This window comes from Cygnus olor, chromosome Z (assembly GCF_009769625.2).
Source record: "Cygnus olor isolate bCygOlo1 chromosome Z, bCygOlo1.pri.v2, whole genome shotgun sequence".
In the NCBI taxonomy this organism is placed as follows: Eukaryota; Metazoa; Chordata; class Aves; order Anseriformes; family Anatidae; genus Cygnus; species Cygnus olor.
Window position 1 is genome coordinate 8,596,700 of NC_049198.1, and position 25,032 is coordinate 8,621,731.

General features: G+C 44.2%; 2 protein-coding genes across 10 annotated transcripts in view; one reads left to right on the plus strand and one right to left on the minus strand.

The window, feature by feature from the left end:
* The window catches only part of KIAA1328 (KIAA1328 ortholog), a 173,119-nt gene extending 168,367 nt beyond the window's left edge, over positions 1–4,752 (minus strand). For 2 of the 8 annotated variants that reach the window (XM_040540470.1, XM_040540468.1), the window contains exons 1-2: positions 4,594–4,752; positions 360–405 (exon numbers count right to left, since the gene is read on the minus strand). In XM_040540470.1, the coding sequence (XP_040396404.1) occupies positions 360–405; positions 4,594–4,737 (190 nt within the window). In that variant the 5' untranslated portion in view covers positions 4,738–4,752. Of the gene's footprint in view, positions 1–359; positions 406–1,856; positions 3,657–4,593 lie in introns of those variants that run through there. The other 6 variants (XM_040540475.1, XM_040540469.1, XM_040540474.1 and 3 more) reach the window with 5 other exon arrangements.
* Positions 4,753–4,855: 103 nt separating this feature from the next.
* TPGS2 (tubulin polyglutamylase complex subunit 2) lies at positions 4,856–24,604 on the plus strand. 2 transcript variants are annotated; one of them, XM_040540480.1, is made up of 7 exons: positions 4,865–5,048; positions 8,206–8,285; positions 15,836–15,923; positions 18,286–18,417; positions 20,053–20,166; positions 21,693–21,853; positions 23,114–24,604. In XM_040540480.1, exons 1-7 carry the CDS (start codon positions 4,976–4,978, stop codon positions 23,354–23,356), a joined length of 891 nt encoding a protein of 296 aa, XP_040396414.1. In that variant the 5' UTR covers positions 4,865–4,975; the 3' UTR covers positions 23,357–24,604. The 2 variants fall into 2 exon arrangements, with proteins under 2 accessions (XP_040396415.1, XP_040396414.1); XM_040540481.1 differs by lacking the exon at positions 21,693–21,853 and having other exon boundaries at positions 4,856–5,048.
* The last annotated feature ends 428 nt before the right edge of the window (positions 24,605–25,032 follow it).

The window sequence follows — 25,032 nt, forward strand, 5'->3', positions numbered from 1 at the left end:
AATGAATCTTCATTTTAACCGTTCTCTTCAAAGTTTACAAAAGACCTGAGAATCTCAAATGCTTCAACATTCCCTGGAGACCACACTAAAAATTCTGCTTACCTTATAGGTTGAATAAAACTATCCTGTACCTGCAATAGAAACAACTCCCCTGAAACTGTTCATATGATACCATATGCTTATCTAAGCAGCAGAGCACAAATCCCCTGCTATAATCCTGTATGTCCCAATACAAAGTACTTGTGATGACTCTGTACCTTAAACACTTACGTACACAAATAACGGAGCTGAAAAAACACTGCACAGTTTAGCATTCACAGGAAAAAACAACTGTGTTTATGGCTATTAGAAGTTCATACCTGAAACATACACCATTGGCCATTCTTCATCAGAAACTGCAAGTAGCTTTGTTAAAGGGAATAAACACAAAAGATAAAAGGAATAAACACAAAAGAAAGAGCTTGGCTCTTTAAATGCAACTATAAAAATAAGTATTTTGCCCTTAATCTTAACAAGCTGTTGATAAGAAAATAGATTGGCAACACTTTGGGAGAACTGGAAGCAGGAAAAGCTTGACTAGGAAGGGGAAAAAAAAAAACTAACACAGATTGCTAAAACAAAAAGTGTTACTCCTTCCTCACTGTGCTTTGACTTTTAGCCAGTAAAGATTATCTGACAGGTCACCTTCACAAAAGGTCCCAGGGACTAGTCCCAGTTGTAAGGGCAATTACTAAGATAATGAAGTAATAATATTTATTTAAATTAAGAGTGGGTTATCTTTATGTAAGGAACCCCTTGATATATAGGGAAGACAAACTTCCAGAACAGCACATAATCACGCTACGATGAAATACTACATTTTGTACGGCATAGTGTAAGAAATGTAAATGAGGATGAACACAGAGGCTTTCAAAGGAAGTTGGTCATTCCCATCTGATCATCACATGACAAGTGCCAGCTGAAAGCCTGAGGACTTGTCTTCTTTAACAAGATCAAAAGTTGGTCTGAAACCATTTCTGTTGGTAAGTTATCTCAAGAACTCTCAAATAATCCAGCGCTTTAAATCTTGAATTACGTGACTGCAGAAAATACTCAAAAAGTCACAAAGGACCAGGCACCACGTTACTTCTGTTATGTTAGCAGTCACTGAACTTGCCTCCTAGAAGTCACTAAGAAAAGGACTCAGCACAATTCGCACAATTCAGGGAAGGGTGTAGACTACAGCACCTTCCTTAAAGCAATACCTTCAGTTAGTTGAATGTACAGATTTTTTATTCCCACGTAAATTACTAACTTTATGCCGAAGTGAAAAACAAACGCACAGGGCTCAAAAGCCTCCTCCACAAACATTTCATTAATAGTACTTTCCTCAGCCTTAAAAGTTTGGCCAATTAACTCAATTACTTAATTTCTGTACTGTTTACAGATAAATGCGTTTAAGGTTTTGCACAGTTGTCTCCATGTAGTAGAGTCAAATTGTGAAAATCTTTCAGCTAACCTACACCAACTCTCTCTCAAAACTCTCGCTTTAACTAAAATTTGATTTTGGTAATACCATCTCAGAAACTTAGTTCTCTCTACCTCACTGCAGAGGTAAAATTAGCAACAGTCTAGAAGCTTTTATCTCTGGATGGCAACTTCAATTCCATCAATCCTCACTATCCCTCGCACAAGTGATACTTGGCACACTGGAAGGGCTTGTAATTACAAGCAAGAATCACTTGTAATCTTTCTGATCCACATTAACACTTATAAACAATTATCACTCATCAGTCTCAGACCAGTTTGAGAAGAGCTTCACCTGATACTGGTGTCATTCATCTCTCTACAAACACTGAAAGCACTTTTGTCCTCACGTGTAAGCTGCAGCCTGCTGTCTCTAGCTGTCACAACAAAATCTGGGGTCATGCCACAAACCAGGTGAAGAAATTGAGTCAGTTCTGAAAGTAAAGCATCGTGCCCCCTCTTCCCAGAAAGCACCAAGGTAGATCAAGTCCCAATCTGGATCACAGCCCAGCGCAAACAGCTGCATCAGTAAAGCTATGACAGCAGTCTGCAGGATCCCGAAAAGATCTTTGACTCATACTGCTACCAGAAACAACGAACCTCAGCATAGGCAATTGCTTTCTCGGCTGGCATATGGTTAATCTGCATCAACACATGGCTGTAGGAAATAAAACAGATTTGCCTAAACAACATTTGGCTTTTGAAGTTTGCCTCGTTCATTGGCGCTGCTGTGGACAGATGCCTAGTAGTGGGATTACACAAAGCTGATGCTGTTTCTCCCCTATGCTATCAGGACCATCCTCCCGTGAAGGTTTGCTGCCTAGTGTATTAGGACAAACCCAAGTGAGATCAGACCACCTTAATCAGCTGGGCTGAAGACTGCAGTGACTCAGGAGCTGATTCATAAAGAGGTCCAACATCCCTGTCTCAGAGTGAGACTGGGGACATCACCAGCATCAGCCATTTAACGTTAACTCACTGCCACACGCCTCTCAAGACTCCTAATGGGCTGACAGTACGCGTTATAAACCTACTAACGCTACTGCTAATGTTCAAGGCTACAGCAGTTACCGCGGGCATTGCAGAAAGTGATCATCTTATGATGCTCACGGTCCCCCCACAGCAAGCTAGAGACACACAACAGCACAGCACACTGCAGTCTGCCTCACTATGCTGTAACTGCTTGGCAATTACAGAGAGGAGTTCAGTTTTCCAGAGCTATTAAACAAGTATCATCAATTCACCCCAAACCCAACCCTCTCTCTCCTTTAAAAACATCAACTATCATTTGTTCTTGCGATGTATTTCAGGGTATTTAAACTTTGCCAAGATTAGAGGCAACACTACCTCCTCGCAGAAACACGCAAAATAGAAATGGTTGTCAGAAAGATCCTCGCCCCTTGCAACATCTTGATGCATGAGGGCACTGCTCCACCGCTGGGCTCAAGAGACCTTATTTGGTGATGGAGACACCCGGTCACCCCGGGAGTTTACTGATAAAAGTAAACAAGTACGGTCACAGTAACCGAGTCAGAGTAACGGTGCTGCAGAAACAAATCTGGTATGTGACTACCAACCTTCACCCTATCACAGGGCAGAGAAAGTTGCTGGCTTTTTGTTGTTGTTTAAAAACCATAAATGGGAAGTCTTCCAAGATTTACAACAACATGCCCCTAAACAGCCCAGGGCAGGTGGGCCCATTCCATCTGTGCCCTGTTTTGGGGTGGGTGTGCAATCCGTCATAAACACAGGAGCATGCACACATACCTTCCTTTTGAATCATTTCTAGCTGATGCTGGAATCCCACTCCCAGTGCCAAAAACAGCAATGCCTCAAGTCCCTCATACCTAAATTGTCAGCTCCTACATTTCCGCCAGGCCAGGCCTCCACAGTTCCACCCTCACATCTTCTCAGTTAGCTGAGCCTCTGCCTCAGCTGTGTGAGCTGAAACATCGATATCACCTCCTTTGGGTTCTCCGCACCGTGTAAGCTCATCTCACTAGCCGGGCATTTACACACCAAACCCCCAGCACCACAACCACTGTACCGACACGCCCAGCCCAGCCGGGCTCCCGTAACAGAATCACAGAATCATCTAGGTTGGAAGAGACCTCCAAGATCACCCAGTCCAACCTCTGACCTAACACTAACAAGTCCTCCACTAAACCATATCACTGAGCTCTACATCTAAATGTCTCTTAAAGACCTCCAGGGATGGCGACTCAACCACTTCCCTGGGCAGCCCATTCCAACGCCTAACAACCCTTTCGGTAAAGAAGTTCTTCCTAATACCCAACCTAAATCTCCCCTGGCACATCTTCAGCCCATTCCCCCTCGTCCTGTCACCAGGCACGTGGGAGAACAGACCAACCCCCACCTCTCTACAGCCTCCTTTAAGGTACCTGCAGAGTGCGATAAGGTCGCCAAGCGAGGCTCACGGCCCCCACAGCCTCACACAGAGCCACCAGCTCCCCAGCAGGCTCAGCCCAGCGCACCGCACTCTGACCACACGGAAGACAGGCTCAACCCGGTGCTTGGGGACAGGGTTTAGTGGGTGACATCGGTGGTAGGGCGTTGGTTGGACCAGATGGTCTCGGAGGCCTCTTCCAACCCCAGTGACTCTAAATTCTGTGACCTTTTCCTTGCTGTCTGCGCCTCCAGCTCGGTCTCTCCCCGGTAGTTCCTTCCACAACCTGAACCCAACCCCAGTTCCCCAAGTTTATAGCCCAGAACTGAAACCGAGGTCAGGCACAGGGGGGAACACCCGGGGAGACACTCAGGGGGACACCATGGCCACCCCTCCCTTCCCTCCCCTCCCTTCCTTCCTTCACCCCCTTCCCTTTCCTTCCCTTTCCTTTCCTTCCCTTCCCTTCCCCTTCCCCTTCCCTTCCCTTTTCTTCCTTCCCCTTCCCTTCCCTTTTCTTCCTTCCCCTTCCCTTTTCTTCCTTCCCCTTTCCTTTCCTTTCCTTTCCTTTCCTTTCCTTTCCTTTCCTTTCCTTTCCCCTTTCCCCTTTCCCCTCCCAGCACGGAGCCCCCAGCCCCGCGTCCCCCCGCCCCGCGGAGGGATCCGGCCCCGCGGAAGGATACCCTCACGGCTCCAGTACACGTCCCCGCCCGGCCCGGCGTCCACCTCCGCCATCTTGAAACAACCGCCACTCCCAGCCTGCTCCCCGCCGCCCCCCCGGCGCTCGCCGCCCATTGGCGCGGCCGGCGGGCGGAAGAGAGGGGCATTCTGGGAGGGGTAGTCCCGCCGGAGCCAGCCACCAGCGGTGCCTCGAGGCCGCCGAACTACCACTCCCATGAGGCCACGCGAGGCGCGGCGCCCGCTACGGGCGGCTGGAGGGACTACACCTCCCAGAGCACCTCGCGGCGCAGCGGCGGCTACGGCGGGGGAGGAAGGACAAAAGCGGTCACAAAGCGGAGCGGACACACAGACACGCGCTCCCAGCCGCCTCTCTGCGGGGTCAGCATGGAGGAGCGGCCCCCCGGCAGCCTGAAGCCCCACCTGGACAAGCTCACCCTGGGGGTGACGCGGATTTTGGGTGAGTGCCGGGCGGCAACCGCCGGGACGGCCCCGGGGTGGGGCAGGCAGCGGGGACGCCGCACAAAATGTCGGCCCCCAGGGGGTGCCCGGCCGGGGCCGGCGCGGGGGCGGGGGGGGGGTGGGAAGTCCCGGGGGGCTGCCCCGACCCGGCCCGGCCCGGCCCGGCCCCGCGGGGAGGGGGCATCAAAAATTCCCAGCCTTTCCCACGTCTGTGCCATCGTGCGTGGCGCAAGATAGCGGAGCACGCCCCGGTCCTTTTTTGTTTTTTGTTTGTTTTTATTCTGGTTCTTTCTCTGTTCTTCCATTCCTCCCGGGACTTGCACGTATTTTTGCCCAGTTAGGTAGTCCAAAGCATGCCACCCTGTTAATTAGAGTTGCTGAAGTACAAGTTTTGAGGAACGTTACCAACCTGTTCAGTTTTTCTTTAACAAAGGGTATCTGGTTCAGAAGGATGTCTTACACAGTAGTTAGCAGCTCTAGAAACTGTCCTGTATTAAAATACCTTTTTCTGGTAAGTCTCATGAAGCCAGTGGATGCTTTTCTGCCAAATACGACATAAAAGCAGTAAGGTTTTTAACTCTTGAGTTTGTAAAACCCTTTTTCAGAGGATAGAAATGATTGTGTAATGAAACTCAGCCCTTTCAAACAACAGACTTTTGCACGTCCAGCAATGGGAGCTTGAGGGCCAATTTTCCAATACCAATTTTCCATGAACAAATGTTCATGGCACCGTTCCTGAAAACAAATTGTTCTTTAGACAAACTCTGTATAGGAGTTTTTGTTTGCTTGTTTGTTAAAATTCTAGTATATGTGGAAGTCCCTGCAAAGCAGGAGATTTCTCAGAAGCATTATGAAGATTTGGGAGGGAAGAAAAAGAGGAACATCTGTTTTCATTCCCCGTATGATTCAGTTTGCTCAAATTCCATGACTAATAGCAAATTCCAGAAAGTTTGGTTGCTCAGAAGTAAATTTGAATGGCAGGTGTTAGCTGTTCAGGACTGTCCAGAGCAGGTGTATACTTTGCTATTTGCAGTCTTTATTAGGTAAAAATTTAACTGTTCGACAGTTTCACAAAGATGCTGACAGTTTATCTGACTTGCAGTAAGTACTAGCACTACCATAAGGATTGGTTCCTACTTCACCTTTGTGCTCAGGCCGTTACATCAGGTCTTTCAGAATTAGTACTGGAAAACATTGTGGAAGCTTCCAGATGAAATCTCCTATAAACAGGATGGAGTTTGCTGTGACCTTAATTCAGAATAGTTTTAACAGGGAAGATTCTCCTGAACTAGTCAAGCTTTATCCTGCATCTTTTCTCTAACTTAGTTGGCTTCCTGATTTCTTCCATCTGGAAGAAAAAGCAACCCAGGGCAGAGTTATCCTTCTCTTCCTCCTTAATATTTAATAGAGCTCCTGTCTGTACTTATACACATCTGTTAAATGTGGTCTTCGGCTCACCCACAGGATATTTTTAATGTAACATTCAGGCTTTTAAGATGGAGTTTCTCTTTCTTTTGATCTTGGATTTGGTTCAGACCTCTTTAGAAGTTGCAGCTCGCTCATTCTTAGACATCTTCCTATGACTGATAGGATATTAAATCTTCCATCATCCCAGCCGAGCCTTTGTGCATGATGAATTAAACATCCCTGCTGTTTTCTTTGATCACAGAAATAACAATTACTCTGTTATTATAATCTCTTAACTTGTTATAAGACTTGCATAGCTTAGAAGGAAAAGGCTGGTTAGATCATTGATTCCACACGGTTCTTTAGAAACAGAATACATATGGAAGGCTTTTGAGCAAGAGACAGATCCCTCTGCCTTGCACCCAACTATTTGACGTGAAACTTGGCAAAGCATCAGAGAGTCTTCTGTGTGTTGGGCCCTGCTCTGGCCTGAAGGATTATCTATGTGACCTACTATTATTATTATTGTTATTTGAACTTGGAGTTTTGGTTTTCTGGTGCTATGCTTTGTCTTTTAAATTATCTGACAATGTATAAATCAATACTTCCAACTAAAGCAACATTCAGACTTCCTGGAACTGAGTGCTGCTCTTTCACCAGCAGAACAAACAAGGGCAACACCACTGCTGGAATGAAAAGCACAGAACTGGAGATAAAAACCAAGCCAAAGCTCTCTGGTGCCTGCCTTTCCCGTCTAGTGCACTGTGTATGTTTTATCAGAAAGCAATTACAATACGTGTGACTGCTTCGGGAACAAATACTTTCACTCACAGCAGAGCCAGTCTTGAAAGCCCTGCATAGTGATCGTTTCTACTCTACGGCCTTGTGTGCTGGGCTTGCAATTCCCACAACAAGAACTAAGTAGTCTTTCTGGACCCGATCCAAAGTGAATGAAGTCAGTGGGAACTATTTCAGTTGGCTGTAGATGAAGAAAAACATTATAAAATAATAAGTGCAAATGAGACTGTCACACACCTGCAAGGATAGCACCATGTAGATTAGCATCTTGCATTTATGTAGCATTCTTTCCCATAAAATACTGAGATGATTTTTATAAATGATGAGCTCAGTGCTTGTAACAGATTTGCATGTGTCCAGCTGGGGTTCCAAAGGACCAGTGTTTGCTCATGTGGGTTCCTTCATCGGGATCAGATTCTGCGTGTGCTCAAACCCAGCGCCGAGATGTGCCTGTCTTTGAGGAATATGGTTGTTAATAATTCATGGCAACGCTGCACAACGTCTTGTGTTAAGCTGAGAACGTCCTGCCTGACTGAAACCACAGGGCACGCTTACAGACAGGGATTCAGCTCTTTTGAGTTTGCCCAGGAAGCCATGGCTGATTTTTTTGTTTTGTTTTCCACGAAGCCTCTGCAAACGAGCAGACCTTGAATACAAAATGTACGTCTGTATCTATCTGTCTATATATAGATACACGCGCACAGAGGCACTCTTGTTTTTATAAACCCATCAAAGGATGGCATCTTGTGCTGCACTAGGCATCCTCATGCCAAGACACATTGAGTACAATTACAGACAAAGGAAAGCAACTGCTCAGTCACCAGCACAATGTTTGCAGTCATTAACGCCTTTTCCCCAGCTGTCAGTCAAGTTAGCTTGCAAAATTGTCTGGCTAACAGTGCCTGGTGTCACCTGTGCCAGCTGCAAACATGCTCCTCTTTTCCTTTTAGAGACTTCTCCAGGAGTTGCTGAAGTGACGTTTGTGGAAAAGGAGCCAGCAGAGCGCCATGCAATTATTTCATGGGAACAGGTGAGTATTTTCGTGGTAGTACTACAGCGAGGTTTGTCTGAGTGTATAGCAGCCCATGGAGAGTGTCAAATACAATGGCTACTTTGTGAGACCACCTATTACCAAGTTCGATGCAGAGTGAAACCCTTTTTCTTTTTGGTAGATCAGCTATTACTCAGTTTTTAGGCTATCTCATGCACCTGTTCTGTTAGAGAAAGTTCATCTGTGTGTATGTATTCAGAGTGACACCGCTAAGAAGGAGTCAGCAGCAGTGGTGACTCAGTGGAGAACAGACATTGTTCTGACCCAGGACTGAAACTATTTTCCAAGATCCTTGCAGGCAAAATGAAGCTCTTTCAACTTACAGCCTTTAAAGGTAAAGGCATCAAGATGGAAAATACAAATGAGCCACAGAGTTCATTCCAGTTATCCCTTTCTCTTTTTAGTCTCAGCTAGTCACTATTTGTCATAGCCCCCATGTCCTCTTTGACTAACAGACCCAATCTTTTTGCCTAAGCATGTCCCACTGCCCGTTCTAGAACACCACAGAGGGCACGTGCTACCTCAGCTCCCTGTTCACTGACCTCGCTGCATCAGGCTGTGTGCTCCTGAATACTGTCGTGTGACTTTGGTAGACAGAGATGACATTTTTAGTCCTCTTTTTGAACGAATGTACATTTGTCAGTCCCATACCGTGGGAGAATAGCTGCTTTTTAGGTATTTCTCACGTGTTGGGAAGGAACAGTTGTAGCTGACTGGCCTTTGGGAAGGAGAATGGCAGAGAATGGAGTTGAGTGAATTGTCCTCCCTCCAACCCTGACTATGCTCAAGTGCACATTATCTCAAACACTGCACTTGTTTCCACTACCTAAAATGACTTCCCCTTTGCCACCTTGCCATTTACAGTTGTTTTCCAAAGTAGTAGTGAAAAATCTTGCACTAGTTCTGGTAGCATCCTATCCCAGTTAGTGATATTTATGAATAATCCAGGTCAGAATGTATGTGATGGAAACCTCTGTTAGTTACTGGAACTTGTACAGTAGCCCTAACTGTGGTCAGGCAAAAATGTCCAATTTTTCACGTTCATGTGAACTGGTTCCTGATTTCCTGTAGCTATTCAGGTGTTGGATTTACAGGGCTGGAAAGTTCGAGGCACCCTGGCTGTGAGCCAGCTCGGGTCTGGGAGCAGCAGAATGAGGTTCACTCCTGTTCCTCTGGAATGGAGAAGAGAGGACTGCTCCTCCAGAACAGGTTGTTCTCATTTGCAGGTGCTTCTTATCCTCAAAATTATATCAGGTTTGTTCTAAATTTTAACTTTTTATAAAACCAAGCTTTGAAATGCTTCAGCTAACGCACTGTGTTTCGAAGTTGTCAAAACTTCAGCTTTTTTCCCCCTAGTGAAGGAGATAGGTAATTGTGGAAATAAGTGGTGAAAATTAAGTAGATATGGTTGGACTGGACTACTAACTGTAAAGGAGTTCACTTTGTTTTTTTCTTTTTGTTTCCAGTTGTATTCATGAGATTTGAAATCTTCTTCCTTGAATTGAAAGATAAAATATTTTTTCCTTTATTTCCTGAGCTGTGGGGATTAAGTCTGATATCTATCACAGTCCACGCAATTGCAGTGTGTTCTGCAGCAATGATTAAGTGCAAGGCATTGAGCACCTCACAAGGCCCTTCAGGAGTGAACTTGCACCTCTTTTTTTCTACAAACTCACCCTACTTGCTTCTCTTGGTATACATGTTCACGTTACTTTCATCAGTGTTTTCTCATAGCCACTAGGTGGCAACACTTATGCACATAATCATTTTCTCCATGGCCGAGCTTTTAACACGGTGTTGACATGGATAGTAGTTTTAATTCCCCTGTACATATTTGGTTAGGAAACTATTTGCAGGCCTTTTTATGCAATGTAGGGAAAAATTGGTTAAACTATTCCCCAAATTATACTCTTCTTTTTCCCAAAAGAATCCCTTCTCTTTTTATTGAGACTCACCAAAGAAGCTCTACTCTTAAGATATATATATTTAAACAGTTTTTCTAGAAGCATTTCTTTTCCAGTCCCATTTCAGTTTTGCAAAGAAAACGTATTTCTGCCAAGAGAAAATCCCTGGTATTCTGAAACTCTTGTAAGAAAAATCAGCCTTTTTAGTTGTGAATTATTAAACTTGCATTTTAATAATGCTGGCAGCATTTATTTATTTTTTTTTGCTTGTCTCAATCAGCTGTGTTAATTAAATTGGGCTGTGCCTGTTTTTTCCAAGTATTTAACCGGATGCCATGGTGGAAGTTTTAAAATCTTAGAACAGCTTACTGAGCACCAGTCAGCTGCAATGAGCTCTGTGAGGGAAGGTGAACATTTTAACAGTTTACAGTGCAGTAATACAGCAAGAGAACAGAAGAGATTTTTCCAAGCCTTTCTTTTAGACACAGGCAAGCAGAAAGAGCTGCTAACCTGAAACCAGTCCTGAATATTTTGTTGGAAATCAGCACACTCACAAAAATATTTAAGATACATGTTTGTCAGGTATTTACGTGGCTAACATCACTTCCCCAAAACTTAAAGTGTTTCAAAATATTCGAATGAAGGCAGGTATTTTTTTCATGATTCCTGGTATTTCAGACCTGTAAAGATGTTATCTTTTCACAGAGAAAGTGAGACAAGCGGTAGAAGAGGGAGTAGAGACAGAGTTTTCAGGTCGCTGGAATGCCAGTGCTAATAACTGTATATCCTGCTAGGAATCAGTTCCCACTCCTACTACTTGGTTAGCAACTGCCCTGCTACCCTCTGTGTGCGGTTTGTAAGAGCAGTCGTGGTACTGAAATATTGGTAGGAGGCACTCCGGTATCTGCAGTGACAGTGTCTGATCTAGATTTCCTTTTTGCCTCAACCAGAGGAGAAATAAGTCACTCGGATCATTGGTTTGCTTTTCAAAAATATAAAATTGCATCTGTTAGGGGGAGCTGGGAATCCCAGGGCTCAGCATATCAGCAAGGCACGCAAAATGAAAGAGGTCATTTTGCCAGTTCCTCTAATTGGCTTCCTAAGTGTCCAAGCTGCCCTCAACTGGCTCTGGAGTACTGATATTCTACAACTCTACATGAGTAATCTTTTGTTTCTTCTTACGGTCTTTGTCTACAAAGGTTTATTTTTCTGTAATAAAATGGAGAAAAGCCCTCCAGCAGTCTGGGGCTTTCCTGATGTGGGCTGTCTTAGGCTGCCAGACGACTCAGAAGCTCTCTGCATGTAAATCCCACTGGCAACTGATGTGGCTGTTCCTGGCTGTTCTAGAAGCCATCCTCGTCGTGTCTACCATATCTACTTTTGACTCCAAAATCAGCGTGCAGGTGCACAGATCCACAGGGCCCCTACTTCCCATCCTTTTGCAATGCCCTCCCTCAGCGTTAGGTGAGCCTGCGGTCCCTGGCACCCAGGAGCACAGGATCTGCCCTCCTTCCACCTGCCCTGTGGCACGCCGGGTGGGAGAGCAGCAGACGTAGAGCCAGCAGAACCAGCGCACAAGGAAAGGTACAGTTCTTCAGGCTGCTTAATGGGGAACAGGCTGGAGGCAGTTAGTGTTTCTGATACAGTATTTTCCTCCTGTGGAGCCTTACAATAATCTGATTTAAAATACCGGCTGCACAACATCATCCTCAAAAGAACTGCCAAATACTGTTCTCTGCAGCAGGGAATCGGGCCCACCCCAGCCCTGCGCCTTTCCATAAGAGGAAGGGACGGGAAATTGTGGGAGCCCCACCGGGATCAGAGTTAAAAAAGATGAACAGGAAAGTCTCAGTAGGTTACAAAAATTAACCTGTCAGCTAGGGTAGACTGGTCATGAAGACGGGGAGAAAGAAAGGTGGCTGCTGATGTGCTCTGCTGCTTGGCAGCCCTGAGAAGTGGCATAAATCCCTTATTCCTCTCCTCAGAAGTTGGATAGCAATCATGTGGATTTTCAGAGAAGTTTCTCTAGAGCTATATGCTTTGATTGCTATTTATTTCTTTAGGATATTTGCTTGGGAGGCATTCTTTCAATACTGATTTATGGGAATTGCTATGTCAGTGTTTTAGCTCTGGATCCAGTGTTGATCAGTTCTTGGCAGCAAAGCCTCCCTGTTTCTAATATTCTCTATCCTCAGGGGACTGTGCTTTCTTGGGAGACTATTTGGGGATATTATGGTCAATAAACAAAAGAAATAGACCTCACACACCATATTGGGCACTTGGGATATTCTGTTTTATGAGCTGATGAGTGTAACCAGATGACTGGGATGAAAACGGCTCTTTGCCAGGGCTGTGGTTAAGCAAATTCTGGCACGTTTTTAGGAATATTGCATTTTATGGGGCTGGAGATCTCAACCCTGGAAACTACCAGTTGAGAAGGGGGAGTATAGCTGCTAGAGATGAAGCCTTTTTTGTTATACAATAATGGCTTGTTTCTCTGTCTCTGCTGTCAAAAAACACACTGTTTTGAAGTCATAGAGTCATGTGGCTAAGCGTAATATGACATATTAGTCAGTCCTTTCTGTCAGATGGGAGAGAAAGGTATTAATAAAGCTTTCTAATCTGTTTTACCAGATCTGCTCTGGTACAGCATTTCCCACCAGTATTTGGAAAGTCAAACAAGGGGACGTGTGGGAGAATCAAAAGTGGAGAGGGTGACCAGCTGGAGAAAGATGCACGTGTAGCTGGTTCCTTCCAGAAAAAGGAGGATTCGGAGTAGAAGGCCTTTCCAGACATGATTTTTGTGCATGGACCTGTCATCCCAACGGATCCGGTTCTCCCACTTACAGAGAAACACCCACCAAAACCAAGAGAGCTGTTCCCATGTATATCCCATATATATTTTTTCTGCTGAGGTAGATTAGTAAAAATTGGGGGGGGGGGGGGGGGGGGTAAAGTGCTATGTAAACATTTCTGCTCTTCTGAGACTTTGTAGCAGGACTGTCATATTTTCGTCATAGTGTTTAAACCTAGTCACTGTGCTTACAGCTACAGCTTGAAATTAGAAGTGGTGAAAGTACAGAATGAAACTATAAATATTTAGTGCTGAGGAGAACCCACAGAAAGGTGTGTTTGTTAAAGGCATTTGAAGAACTTCAGATATGTCCATGTGGTTTAGTAATCTTCTGAAACTTACCACCAGGCCAGCAGCAGGCTCTTATCAGATGATCTTAAGTTCTTCTCAAAGCAAAGTTTCTGTGATATCAGATTCTCTGCTTCAGTAGCTGTCACCTCTGGAGATTTTGGCAAGCTGGGTTAGGAAAACACTGTGTTAGTGACAGGCTGCTGATGGACCGAGTAAAGCAAAGTGCTCTCTTGCAAGCTGCAAAGCCATTAGTATCTAGAACTTGTCAATTGTCGGCTGTAGGCATAAATGGATATGCCCAGAAAGTGCATTATTTAGCACGCAGGAAGCTTGGGGGTGAGATACAGGTTCCTGCATTGTGTATATGCCACAACTTAGGGGACAGGGACTGTAACAACTCAAAGAACAGGACTGTGCTTCAACAGGTGGGGAAGGGATGTGGACAGGAGGAGGCCGGAACCTTTCCTTCCTCGTACCAGTCAGTGAAGACCAGAAGCCAGCACAGCAACTAAATGCACGGCTAGGAGGTGGCTTCTGCTGGACAGAGGCATTGAGGAATAATCTGGGTGGGTAACTGGGTATGCACAGGCTGCAGACATGGGGAAGAGTCTGATCACCGTTCTGAGGATGTTACAAATTCAGTCCCAGCAGAGGGATGGTGTTGGAAAGGTGTTAGTGTGACACCTCTGTTTTCTCCAAAACAATTCTGTAGCTGCTCTGAAATTCATCTAGGCTTCTGAGGCCAAGTTATGAATACCTACCTGAATAACATCTGGATCTGTGGCATGATACACTTATGTGGGGGACAGCACTGCTGACCTTTAAATGCTATTAAAGTTTGTATTTTTGTGTTTTCTTGTTCTGAGTGTCAAACCCACTGCACAAAGAGCAGGCCATATCCAACAGGGTGTCTTTTAAACCGGCTTAATGAAAGAAGTAGACCTCTTTTTTTTTTTTTTTTAAAGGCTGGAAATCCCATCACAGAAGCACTTGAGTCGTCAGATATGCCGTGTTGCAAATCTCACATTATTTGTTCATTTTCCCTGTAAATGGTGGCTGCCTGAGTCCTGTGATTATATACAGGTCTCAGATACATGTTTTAAAGAAGTTGTCTGTCCTTCTGGTTTAATGCTGGAGTTTGACCCCCAAAGGGCTAATTTATGCCTTTGTTTCTGAGAAGGTTTAAAAGCACTGAAAAGGGAGAATGACCACAAGTTGCAACTTGGAGATTCAGACTGCAGTTAGGAAAACTTTTCCTTAAGGAGGATGGCGCAGCTCTGGGACAAGTCAACACAGAAATTTTGGAACTAGCATCACTGGAGACTTTAAAGATTCGTCTAGACACAAACAGTTCATCTTTTCAAACTTCTTAGTAATTAAACTCTTGAGTTTTCGGGTCCTATTTTCATGGAATCTTGAGTTGATGCTTTAAAAGTGAACTCACCTCAACCTTTTATAGACTTTTTTTTTGACTAAAACAACTGCAGACGAAGCAACCAGTAAGTCCTTTCACCATACACGTTGCCCGTCTTCTTAAAACTGACATGCTTCTGTAGCGTTTCGTTTTGTGTTCTTGCCACATCAGTGGGAGTGAAGGGTCACTGGTCTGCACCCTCTCCTGTCACCAGGAGCAGTACCTGCAGTTGACTATAGCTCTGTAGGCTTCTTGTTCTGAGGTTTAAGCCTTTATCCTCCCTCCTTCATATTTGTTGCTTGAGTGTTCAAGTTAAGAAAGGCTTCTTCCACAGCGAAGATATGCATAGGAGAAGGATCTTGTGTCTTAGAAACACTCTTAGCAGCTCAATGCAAGTGCCTCTTTCACTGTTGGCTCAGCAGGAGGCACGCTTAGGAGTCCCAGCTCAGTGCCAAAGTTTGGTGGAATGAAACCAGGCCAGCACATTTGTGAGACTGGCTCTTTGTGTTTTCGCACGCATACTGTTAAGTGAAATGTGAAACCAGCTTGAGTATGGGCAACTATTGAGTCTGTGCGTCTCTCACCTACTTGGAATTGAAAGTGAAAGCTCTCAGAAGAAAAGAATCTTTGTGCTACTATTATTCATGCTTTAGTGAGGCAGGTAGGTTTAGTCTGCTTTCACTCAAAGCAAAACGCTACTCTTGCAAGCCATAAAGATGTGTGAAGAAGCTGGTTGTCCTTATATCTGTGATCCTGGAGGAGCGGTTAGTATCACAGGATGATGGGTTGTCTCATTCGGGGAACAATCTGTAATCACCTTGTGATGACGGACTGCTCTTTGTGAAATTTGTTCTCCTCATCTTCGCTAATACAGTAGCACAGACTCAAGAAATGTACAGTTTTCTCTCAAGTTTTTAGGTTGATATATTTGACCTGATTTGAGTCATCTTGGAGTTGAGCAAAACATTTGGTGGCAAATATTTCTGTACTAACATTCAGTTGCTCTTTGGGTTTGAGGCATGTTCTATATTTCCCCGTAACGCTTGGGGCCTCTTGTGATTTGCAGAAAAACTCCTGCATATTGCCAGAGGATTTAAAGAACTTCTATCTCATGACCGATGGCTTCCAGATGACCTGGAGTGTGAAAACTGATGGTGAGTCCATGTGTTCCTCTCTCCTGATACCCTCATTTCTTTGCAGACAGTCTTTTCTGTGCGGAATCTCTTTAGTTTCAAACTTTCTTTTTGCATTCAACACACGTCTGCATCGTGCGTTAGTCTGAGCAAGAGTCATGCACACACACCGAGTCATTTTGAATGAAAAATTAGCACCATTCCTTAACTTGAAAAAAATAAGTACTCTGTCTGCTAGACAGCTTGATCAGTCACTAGAAGACTGATCTCCGATTCAATAAGTGAGTGCAGATCTGCATTGTATTGTAGGCTATTTTAGAAATGTCTTGGTGAAAGGAAAAAAGTATGAGTGCACATCAGAAGTCCCTTTCTTTGCAACAGGGCAAAACCTATTGTTTGCATGTGCTGGACTTCTATAGGAGAGACGTACACCAAACACTGTCTAGAAACTAAACAAGGCTCAATGACATAAAAATTGTTCTGTAATACACTGGCCAGATTTAGGTATGTTGTTTAAATCTAGTACCTGGACTCCCTCTGTGGTTCGTGGAGAGAGAAGCAGCTCTGGCACATTATCCCATCATAAAGCAGTAAGAGGAGTCACCATCAGAAAATGCTGCTTTCTCATTAGAAGTGTGTGTGTCTATATATATATAATATATATGCAATTCAGAGAGACCTGATATGTGCACTCATTTTAAAATGGCAAACTGAATAAAAGGCCAGAATTGGGACCTTGTGTTGACAGCATAATCCCTCTCTCTTCTTCCATTTCTGTAGTATGAGGAAGGGACTGTCCTTCTCTACCACAAAACATGTGAATTACACATTGGAGTATGAACCATAATGAGTGCTGTAGAAAATCCTTCACATCATTAGTATCTTCAGTGTCTCTCCACTCCATGTGGTGGCTTTAATCTGAGAAAAATGAATCTACTGAAGTCATCTGACTGTTCCCATCTATGAGCCAGGAAGAGAGAGGCTGTAAAGATCATGACAATTATGAAGGATGATCTGTCTTCTTAGTTACATCTTTACCCTACCCAGCTAAGATGGAACATATGATTTATTTTTTTTAAAGTTGTTTTCCTGCTTCTCACATAGTTCTCATTTCTCGGTTAATAGAAGCCAGACCAGTCAAGCACCTGAGCAGAGGTCACACAGTTTACATTAGTCAGCCACAAAGACAAGACCTTGCTGTGATAACGAGAAATAATGCATCAGGGAATTGCCTTACACCATATGTACCAAGATTATCACCAGCCTACAGAATTGCAAGACCTGAGCCTGATTCTGCTTTCCACCAGCATTGTCCATTCATTGGAATTATCTCTGGAGTTAGTGGCAGAAGGGAGAGCAGGACCGAGCTTTGTTATCTGTCCTTGTTTGGTAAGAGTCAGGCACACTGAGTCTTCTCTTGGCTCTTGTAACTTTAAAGCCAGGTTGTCAGATTGGGCTGTAGACACTGCTGGCATCAAGAGACAGTCTCAAATACAGGAGTCTTCCTCACAAAGTGCGATTTCATTTCAGACATCAGGGCTGTAGCACCAGTACTGAACTCCCATCATGTTTCAAGTGGGATTTAGTGTTTCATGACCTCTGAATAATGTGGCACAAAAAGCACGAAAGCACACAGAGACCAAGCAGCTCGCGTAACTGCTTTGTTTGAGCAAGCCTGATCTGTGCCTTCTGAGGCCTTTCATGCTGGCATGTGGCTGAATGGCTGCTTGTGACCTGATGTCCAGTGACAGTGTTGGTCCTCAGAAGGAGACACATGTGGCAAGTCCTCAAACATTCACTCAGGAACACCAACATGTTGCCGCACTGTTGAAAACCTGTGTTGGAGCAGGATTCGAGAGGATGCACCCTCAGCAGATGGGGTGTAGAAGAGGGCAAGCTACCCAGTGCATTGTAAATGGGTGGCGTGGTTCCTTGTAGAAAGGACTGCAGCAGGGAAAAGAGTGTTGTGGGGGTGGCTGTAGCTAGCCAGGATGTTTAAGAGCCAATTTCACAGGACTGGGCTAACCGCTGCAACACGGGCCTAGTCAGCAGTGCAGTTCTCATGTGCACAGCTCTGACATGGTGTCACGTGAGTACCGCTTCCTTTCCTATTCCAGATAAGCAGATAAAATAAATAAAGGCCTTTGAGTTGAAATTTCCTTGGTCTTGCAGTGGAGCAAGAGCTGATGACGTGGTGCTGTCTGAAAAAGCCCAATTTTCACTCTTTTGGAGCCTGGCTTGGTTAAGTGTACAGGCCTGTTGGGCATATGCGTCTCTACTCCCCACTCTGTTTTAGAAGAGATTGAGTAGATATTTGGAGAAAAAACAGTACCTTCTATGCTTTCCTGACATTGAATGTAATTAATGATCAGTCTTATTGCAGATACCCCAATGCCTCTGGGCTCCATGGTGATTAACAGTATCTCAAAGCTTTGTCGGCTTGGGGGTTCCTCCATGTATGCCCTGCCTAATGCACCGTGTCTCGCTGACCTGGAAGATGACACAGATGAGGAAGGTAAGGTCCTGTTAACAGGTTGGAATGTGTGCTCTGCCTCATCCCTTTTGCTGTGTTAGGGTACTTTTACCATATAGCATGTGGATGTGGCACCAGAAAAGGTCACTCCAGGTAGATGTTTTTTGTCTCTCCTGGATCATAGCTATTATACATCCTAGTAGTTCCCTACAGCCTTAAAATGTGGACATGTTTTCTGTAAATCTGACAGGTATCGTTAACTCTGCCAGTTGTTAGTGTTATTTTCATACTCTTTTAACAGTCCATCTGTCCTCCTGTTCTGTCTTTTCCCTTTTTATATTCATAATCGAAACCTCCTCCAGTGATTCAACTTGTAAAATCTTTGTGTGCTTATGGTGTTCTATGAACAAAAGATAACAGTTTGGTCTTGGTAGTGAAAAGGCAGCTAGATATGCTCTTTGGAATTGAAAAACAACTCCGGTAAATACACTGAAGTGTGAGGTGACGCTGGAAAATGTGCATTTCCAGACTGTCTGAACATGCTGGGCATCCTGTGGTTTGGAGAGGGGAAGGAAAATAAAAAAGAAAAGAAAACCCAGACCTCTTACAGTCTAACAAGACTGGAAGAAGTAAGAAGAAAAGAACAAAGCCAGGTGTCATTCTGACTCCTTAAAAAAATTGCTATTTGATTTCACAGTTTTGTCTCTGAATTTCTGTAGCTTTTGTAGCTTCTAAATGCAACTGAAATTTTCTTTTGTACATTCCAGTTTGTCGACAGTCCTGGTCGTCTATTCATTGTAGTGAAATGGGCCAGATTCTGCTTCCATTTAGCCACTTAGACCTCCACTGATGCTCTTATAAGGTGCATTATGAAAAGTTTAAATCCCCGTAAGACTTTTCATCCTGATTTTCACAGAGAACTCTTCAGAAGGGTACAACTCTTGTGTCTCCCTTCTTCAGCAGCATTAAAATTCAAAATTGTATTCCTCAAGAATTTACAGCTCCACAGTCCTAAAATGGTCCCATAGAAAGGCTCTGTGATGGTTTCGTGCCACAAGTTTAATGAGAGTCAGAATGTGTGGCTGTTGAGAAGGAGGTAGATGTTACACTGGAATGTAAGAAGAAATGTATACATCTCCAAGTTAATCAAAGTCTTGCGTCAACAGAAAAAGAACAGTTCTCTCTGATCTTTTCAGAAAATAAGAATGTAAGGCAAAAGAAGGAGAGCGGATAGAACACGATAGAGGACTTTAGCAGCAAAGAGAATTCAGGATCCACCTGGGGAAAACTTCTAAGTGGTATCAATGCATTTGGGTTGAGTGCCTGGAGACTGTGACATTTCCAGCACTGGAAGAAAAGATAAGGTGCCTGTGACATCCACAAAGCTGATCCTGTGATCCTGCCTTATGCCAGGGAAGGACTACAGGGCAACTTGATGTGTTTTTTTCAGCCATCTGTTTTTGATTCTGTGATTTGTTTTCCTACTGAAGACTTAAAATCTCTCTCTCTTTCTCTCTATCTGGACTTTAATCCTTTCCAAGAAGCATAAATATAATGGTTTAGTTTAGTTCTTCCTCAGCTGATTTATTAATAACTACAAAACAGATTGACTCTTTGCAGCTGAGTCACAGTCAGTTTTCCAAACATGTTTCAAGAAATGTTTTTTTCTGTTTTCAGGTAATGAAGACAAACCCGAGAAGCCACACTTTGATTCTCGTAGTCTTCTCTTTGAATTAGACCCATGCAACGGGAATGGGAAAGTTTGCCTTGTCTATAAGCACGCTAAACCAGGTAAGACTGAAAAGAGCAAAGTTTGCCATCTCTTTTTGCAGATTGTACCTGGGAGCCTCATGTGTAGAATCATCTTACATTTCTGATCTCCTTTGCAATTTATAGATGAACATTTACTGAGACTTCTTGTCTCTGCTGAACTCAGTGGCTACGTCGTAACAGTGGCTTAGCTGGAGCTTACATTTTCTCTCCCTTTTAATGTTTGAGTCTGAGTTTTAACTTAGTATTTCTGTATGCATAGCATACTTGCATACTGACCCAGGAAAGCACTCATGTATGACCTGCAAGCAATTATGTTGAAATAATGTGGAGAGCTAGACTTCAGCCACTATCATATTTATGGTTACCTGCATGTCTTAGAGGAATTTGTTTACATTTTGATGAGAAGGGTGTCTGCTTAGAAGCGAAGGATGAATGATAAAAAGGTCCTTGTCTCATTCAGACAGGCTTAGACTGTTTCAGCCACCATGTAAGTGGATGCAGAACCTCCAGGTGCTAACTAGGTCAAAATTTGGTGGCAGCAGGTTGAAAAGCAGAGTGAAAGATGTAAGCTGAGCTGTTCCTTCTGAAAGGTACACAGTCAGTTGTTTTCAATCAGGGATCAGTGAAACATACAGGTCACTTGTCAAGTAGCTGTCATCTGTCAAAGTACACAGGTCACTAGGTGTGTGTGCACGTACGTGCATGTACACTGTGTGGGGGTGTGCAGTTGGGGGATACCTGTTCTTAAGAAAAAGGCCTGCGGTTGTTATCTTGTGTTTTGATTGGGTGTGACTTGAACTCCCAGGTCAGAAACTTCTTACCTGTCATCTTGCTTCCAGTGGTAGTGATTTCAGCACACGCTGAAAACCTGGATAATCTGACCAAGGAGAGGCAGCATTGTTTATAAGTATTGATGTCAGCATAGGAGGCAGTGTATTTAACTGACAATTTTCATCACCTGTTTCCCAAGAAAAATCTCTTCTTTTTATGCTAGTAATTGGATGGTGGTTTCTTCAAAGGATGTTGCCACCAGAGAAGGATTTTATCACCTTGGAAAGATTTTGTAAAATGTGTTTTTGTTGGCAGTACATGCTCTCCTATGACTTCTGGACTCTGGACTCTATACTCAGTAATCCAGATGACTGACAATTCAGTTCTTGTTTTTATTTTGCAGGGCAGATAAATGTTGGCTATAATAATGCTTGGAACTTACACTGCAAAGTTGCTGTTGTCCAAGTGTTTTGAATGTAGAGTGTCAGTCCCGAGTTGGAAAGAAATAGAATTGCATCCATTTTACAGCAGGGAAAGTGACTGTAATGGCTATTGCATGATTCTGGGAGCAGAACCAAGACCTTTTCAGCACCCATGCTCTTAACCATTAAACCACACTCCCTCTGGATAATCACCTATGTTAATCAGGGACGCTGTGTTTTGGAAGGTGCAACTTTTCCCATAAGTATGTTTTGTCTCCCACTTGACGTTGGGCCAGGGGTTGATCTCCTATCACTGCAAAGCAACAACATTGGTTGTTTGGTTGGTTCTAGTTGTCTCCCCAGACACAGAGATATGGTTCCTGGACAGAGCTTTGTATTGGCATTTCCTCACCAAAACCTTCACAGCCTACTACCGCCTGCTCATCACTCACCTGGGTCTCCCACAGTGGCAGTATGCCTTCACCAGCTATGGAGTGAGCCCCCAGGCCAAGGTAAGGATATAACCTAACCCAGCTTCCACGTTGTGTGAGTAGAGCTGGTACTACTGCAGAGCACAGCACATAAGCCTGGCACGCTGGCAAGGCCTGGCACGTCTTGGTGAGCATCTTCCTCTTAACCCAGACAAGGCAGCTGTATTACCAGCATGACATTCCTTGATCTCTGCCTCAGCTCTGTGCGTGCACAGAAACAATTCACTGAAATCACTGCCGACTTCCCATCTATCAATGGCTGCAGAATTTGGCCCTGTGTTTCTGGTGTCGTCCACGTCACACTGTGCTCTACTTTATTAGTCAGGGCTGGGTGTGTGGTACATTAGCATGTGTCTGTGCTCTGCCTTTTTGTAGTTTTCTTGCTAGAACATTTTATTATATTCACAAATCTTGGTGAAATCATTCATATATTCCCTAATCATTTGCAGCCTCTGTTAGTTCAAATCCTCCTAGTATGTTAACCATTATCATTTGTGAAGGTCTTTAAGGATGGTATATTAGAGCCCTCTTCCATTAAGCAATACATGAACAGATTGCTGTCTGCATTTTGGTATTGATTTTCTGCTTATCTTGTTAAATACTTTACTGAGGATGGTGTCAGTGGGACTTGTAGTACTATAACCCCTACAGTTTCATTTCCCGACTTCATCAATGGGAAATTGGTAGGAAAAACAGTGAGAGATGGAAACTTCAGGGCATAATGGTGTGGGGGCATATGGGAACAAAAAAGAACAACATTGTGGTCACTTCTAGACATAAAATCAGGCGGAAGAGAAACAAACACAAAATCCTTTCTGTAAAGAGTTTAAAACAAAATCGGCAACATTGTATGTGCAGAGAGGGTGGGAAGCTAATTTTTGGGAAGTGCAACTAGTTTGCGCTTTGGCATTCCAGTTTTTTTAATCTTTTCTGCTTCTCTGAACCTAAATAAAAGTGGTTTAGTTTCATCCCCTCCCTTTTACTTTTCCTCCTGTGGTTTAAGTGAGGAGTTGCTCCTGATAGGAGTTACACTGCAGGATAGGTAGTTTTAGGTTTGTGTCTGGTTCTCCTCTTCCCTGTCTGGAATGTTAGGCAGCTCCAGGGCTGTAGCTGTGCCTTGCGTATCCTTATCACAGGGCACTCTGCCTTGTCCTGTAAACTGCTAACTGTTATGTGGTGTATGATTAAAATCAGGGCTCTGGGGTGAGGAGGAACAGGCAGAAAATGTCTAATTGCAGTTTGATTTTTAACCTCCTCCTTCCCCACCATCCTGTCTTTCAGCAATGGTTTAACATGTATAAACCTATAACCATCAACACAGCTCTCCTCTCTGAAGAAGCTGATTCCTTTGTGAACAAGCTGGACCCCAACAAGGTATTTAAAAGCAAGAACAAAACGCCAGTGATGAAAAAGAAACCACCCTCCCAGCCAGCAGGGGCCCAAAAGAGCCACACTAGCATGACCTCCTCCAAGACTTCCTCGCTAGTTGGGAATTCTTCAAAGAAGCGAGATCCCCAGATCTGACCCCAACAGCATTTGCAATAAGCTTTGATATGTTCTGATGCAGAGTCTCAGCGATTCAGACCAAGCTCCTTGTGCATGAATAGATGTGCCCATGGAAAATGCACTGCAGTGTTTGCATGAAATATAACCACGATGTACTTGGACGTGGGAGGGATGTAGTTCCAGGCAACTCTGAGAAAAGCCTTGAGACACTGATTTAATTCCCTCCTGCCACTTGGAGTATGCACTTTTCAGAGGGCGTGAATAAGCCCTTGATGTCGGTGCTCTGTGGGGAAGCTGTTATTCCTGTGCAACTACAGCAGTGAAATGAAAGTAAATGTAAGTCACTGTTACTTTAATGGACCACTCGTGCTGAATTACAGCATAAGGACATTTCTGCCGTCTCCTTTGAAAGAAACCTGTCCTGACCTTGCATGCTATGGGAGCAGGCTGGAACCCACGGAACAAAGAAGTATCTTCCACTTCAGACAGACTCAAACTGCATTTCCCTGTTCTCCTTCCAACTCCTGCTCTGAGATTCACAGTGCAGAGGGACCTGGGGCTTCCATATCTCTGTGTTGGCCTGGCACTTGCTCTTACAACCCAGACCACTCCTTGGCCATTGTGCCATATCTTTTCAGATAATGACATCTGTGTGATGTCCTTTCCTTTGAGAAACCAGAAGCTGCAAGGTCCCTTGTTGCCTCTGCTTTCTCATATTGTGGGATCTGCTGAGCCAGGGCAGCTGCAGGTGGGTCTGCGGTGTTGGAGTCCTGTAAGCCAGGAGGACCCTCTGGTGTGTTACACGTTCATTTGCAAAGCTGAGCATTCAGCCTTTGTCACTTGTTAACTGGGCAGGATCTGACCAGGGGCCACTGAGATCCTGCAGCCCTACAAGCCCCTGATGCTGTTTTCTGTACTGGAAGTTTTCAGGGTAGAACTGCACTTTAACCCATTCACTGCTGATTTTCAGTTGCATCTGTTTCCATTACGTTTGTATGCCATTCTGTCCTCTTAGATATGTCGAAAATGCATGGAGCAACCAACCCGTTTTGTGCCTAAGCAGGGAAATAAAAGTCACCATCTCCAAATCAGCTTTGATTATTTAAAGAGCAGCATCTTTTATTTATGAAACAGTCATATAATTACATACGACCAACCTACCTCACAGGGTTGTTGTGAGGCTTTTGCAAGTGTTTGTATGGCCTTCAGAAAGATGAAGCCGCCCTGTAAGCGCTTAATAGTATTTTAATAAAGATGTTAATATTTTCCTCCAGAGTGATTAAATATTTGAAGATGCCTTTGGCAGTACATGCACAAGGATGCACAGCAACAACAGAGTGCAGGCTGGATTGTTTTTGCTTTAATGCAGTGCAGAATCTCACACTGAGAAGAGACAGGTTACAGTGTCTTTTAAGCTGATCCCACCTTGAGCTATTATGAAGTTCCCAGTTTATCACACGGATGAGTCTCTTCATCTATGAGAACTAGTTGTTCTATTTCCATTGTATGTTCACTGTTCAAAATTTCTGGAGCCATCCAGCCTCACTCTAACATGGTTTGCTGGCTTCCAGCACTTACCCAGAGACCGCTGTCATTGCTCAAAGAGCCCTCCAGGGCTAGCCTGGCAGCTGTCCTCTGCCACCCCCCTGCACAAGAGAAAATCCTCTAATGCTCTTCAGGCCTCTTAGGCTGAT

Bases quoted from the DNA above. Each gene is read 5' to 3' on its own strand.
- TPGS2 (XM_040540480.1), top strand. From the start codon at position 4,976: ATGGAGGAGCGGCCCCCCGGCAGCCTGAAGCCCCACCTGGACAAGCTC. The intron at 5,049-8,205 runs GTGAGTGCCGGG...TTTTCCTTTTAG, and splicing joins GGGGGTGACGCGGATTTTGG to AGACTTCTCCAGGAGTTGCT. The intron at 15,924-18,285 runs GTGAGTCCATGT...GTCTTATTGCAG, and splicing joins CTGGAGTGTGAAAACTGATG to ATACCCCAATGCCTCTGGGC.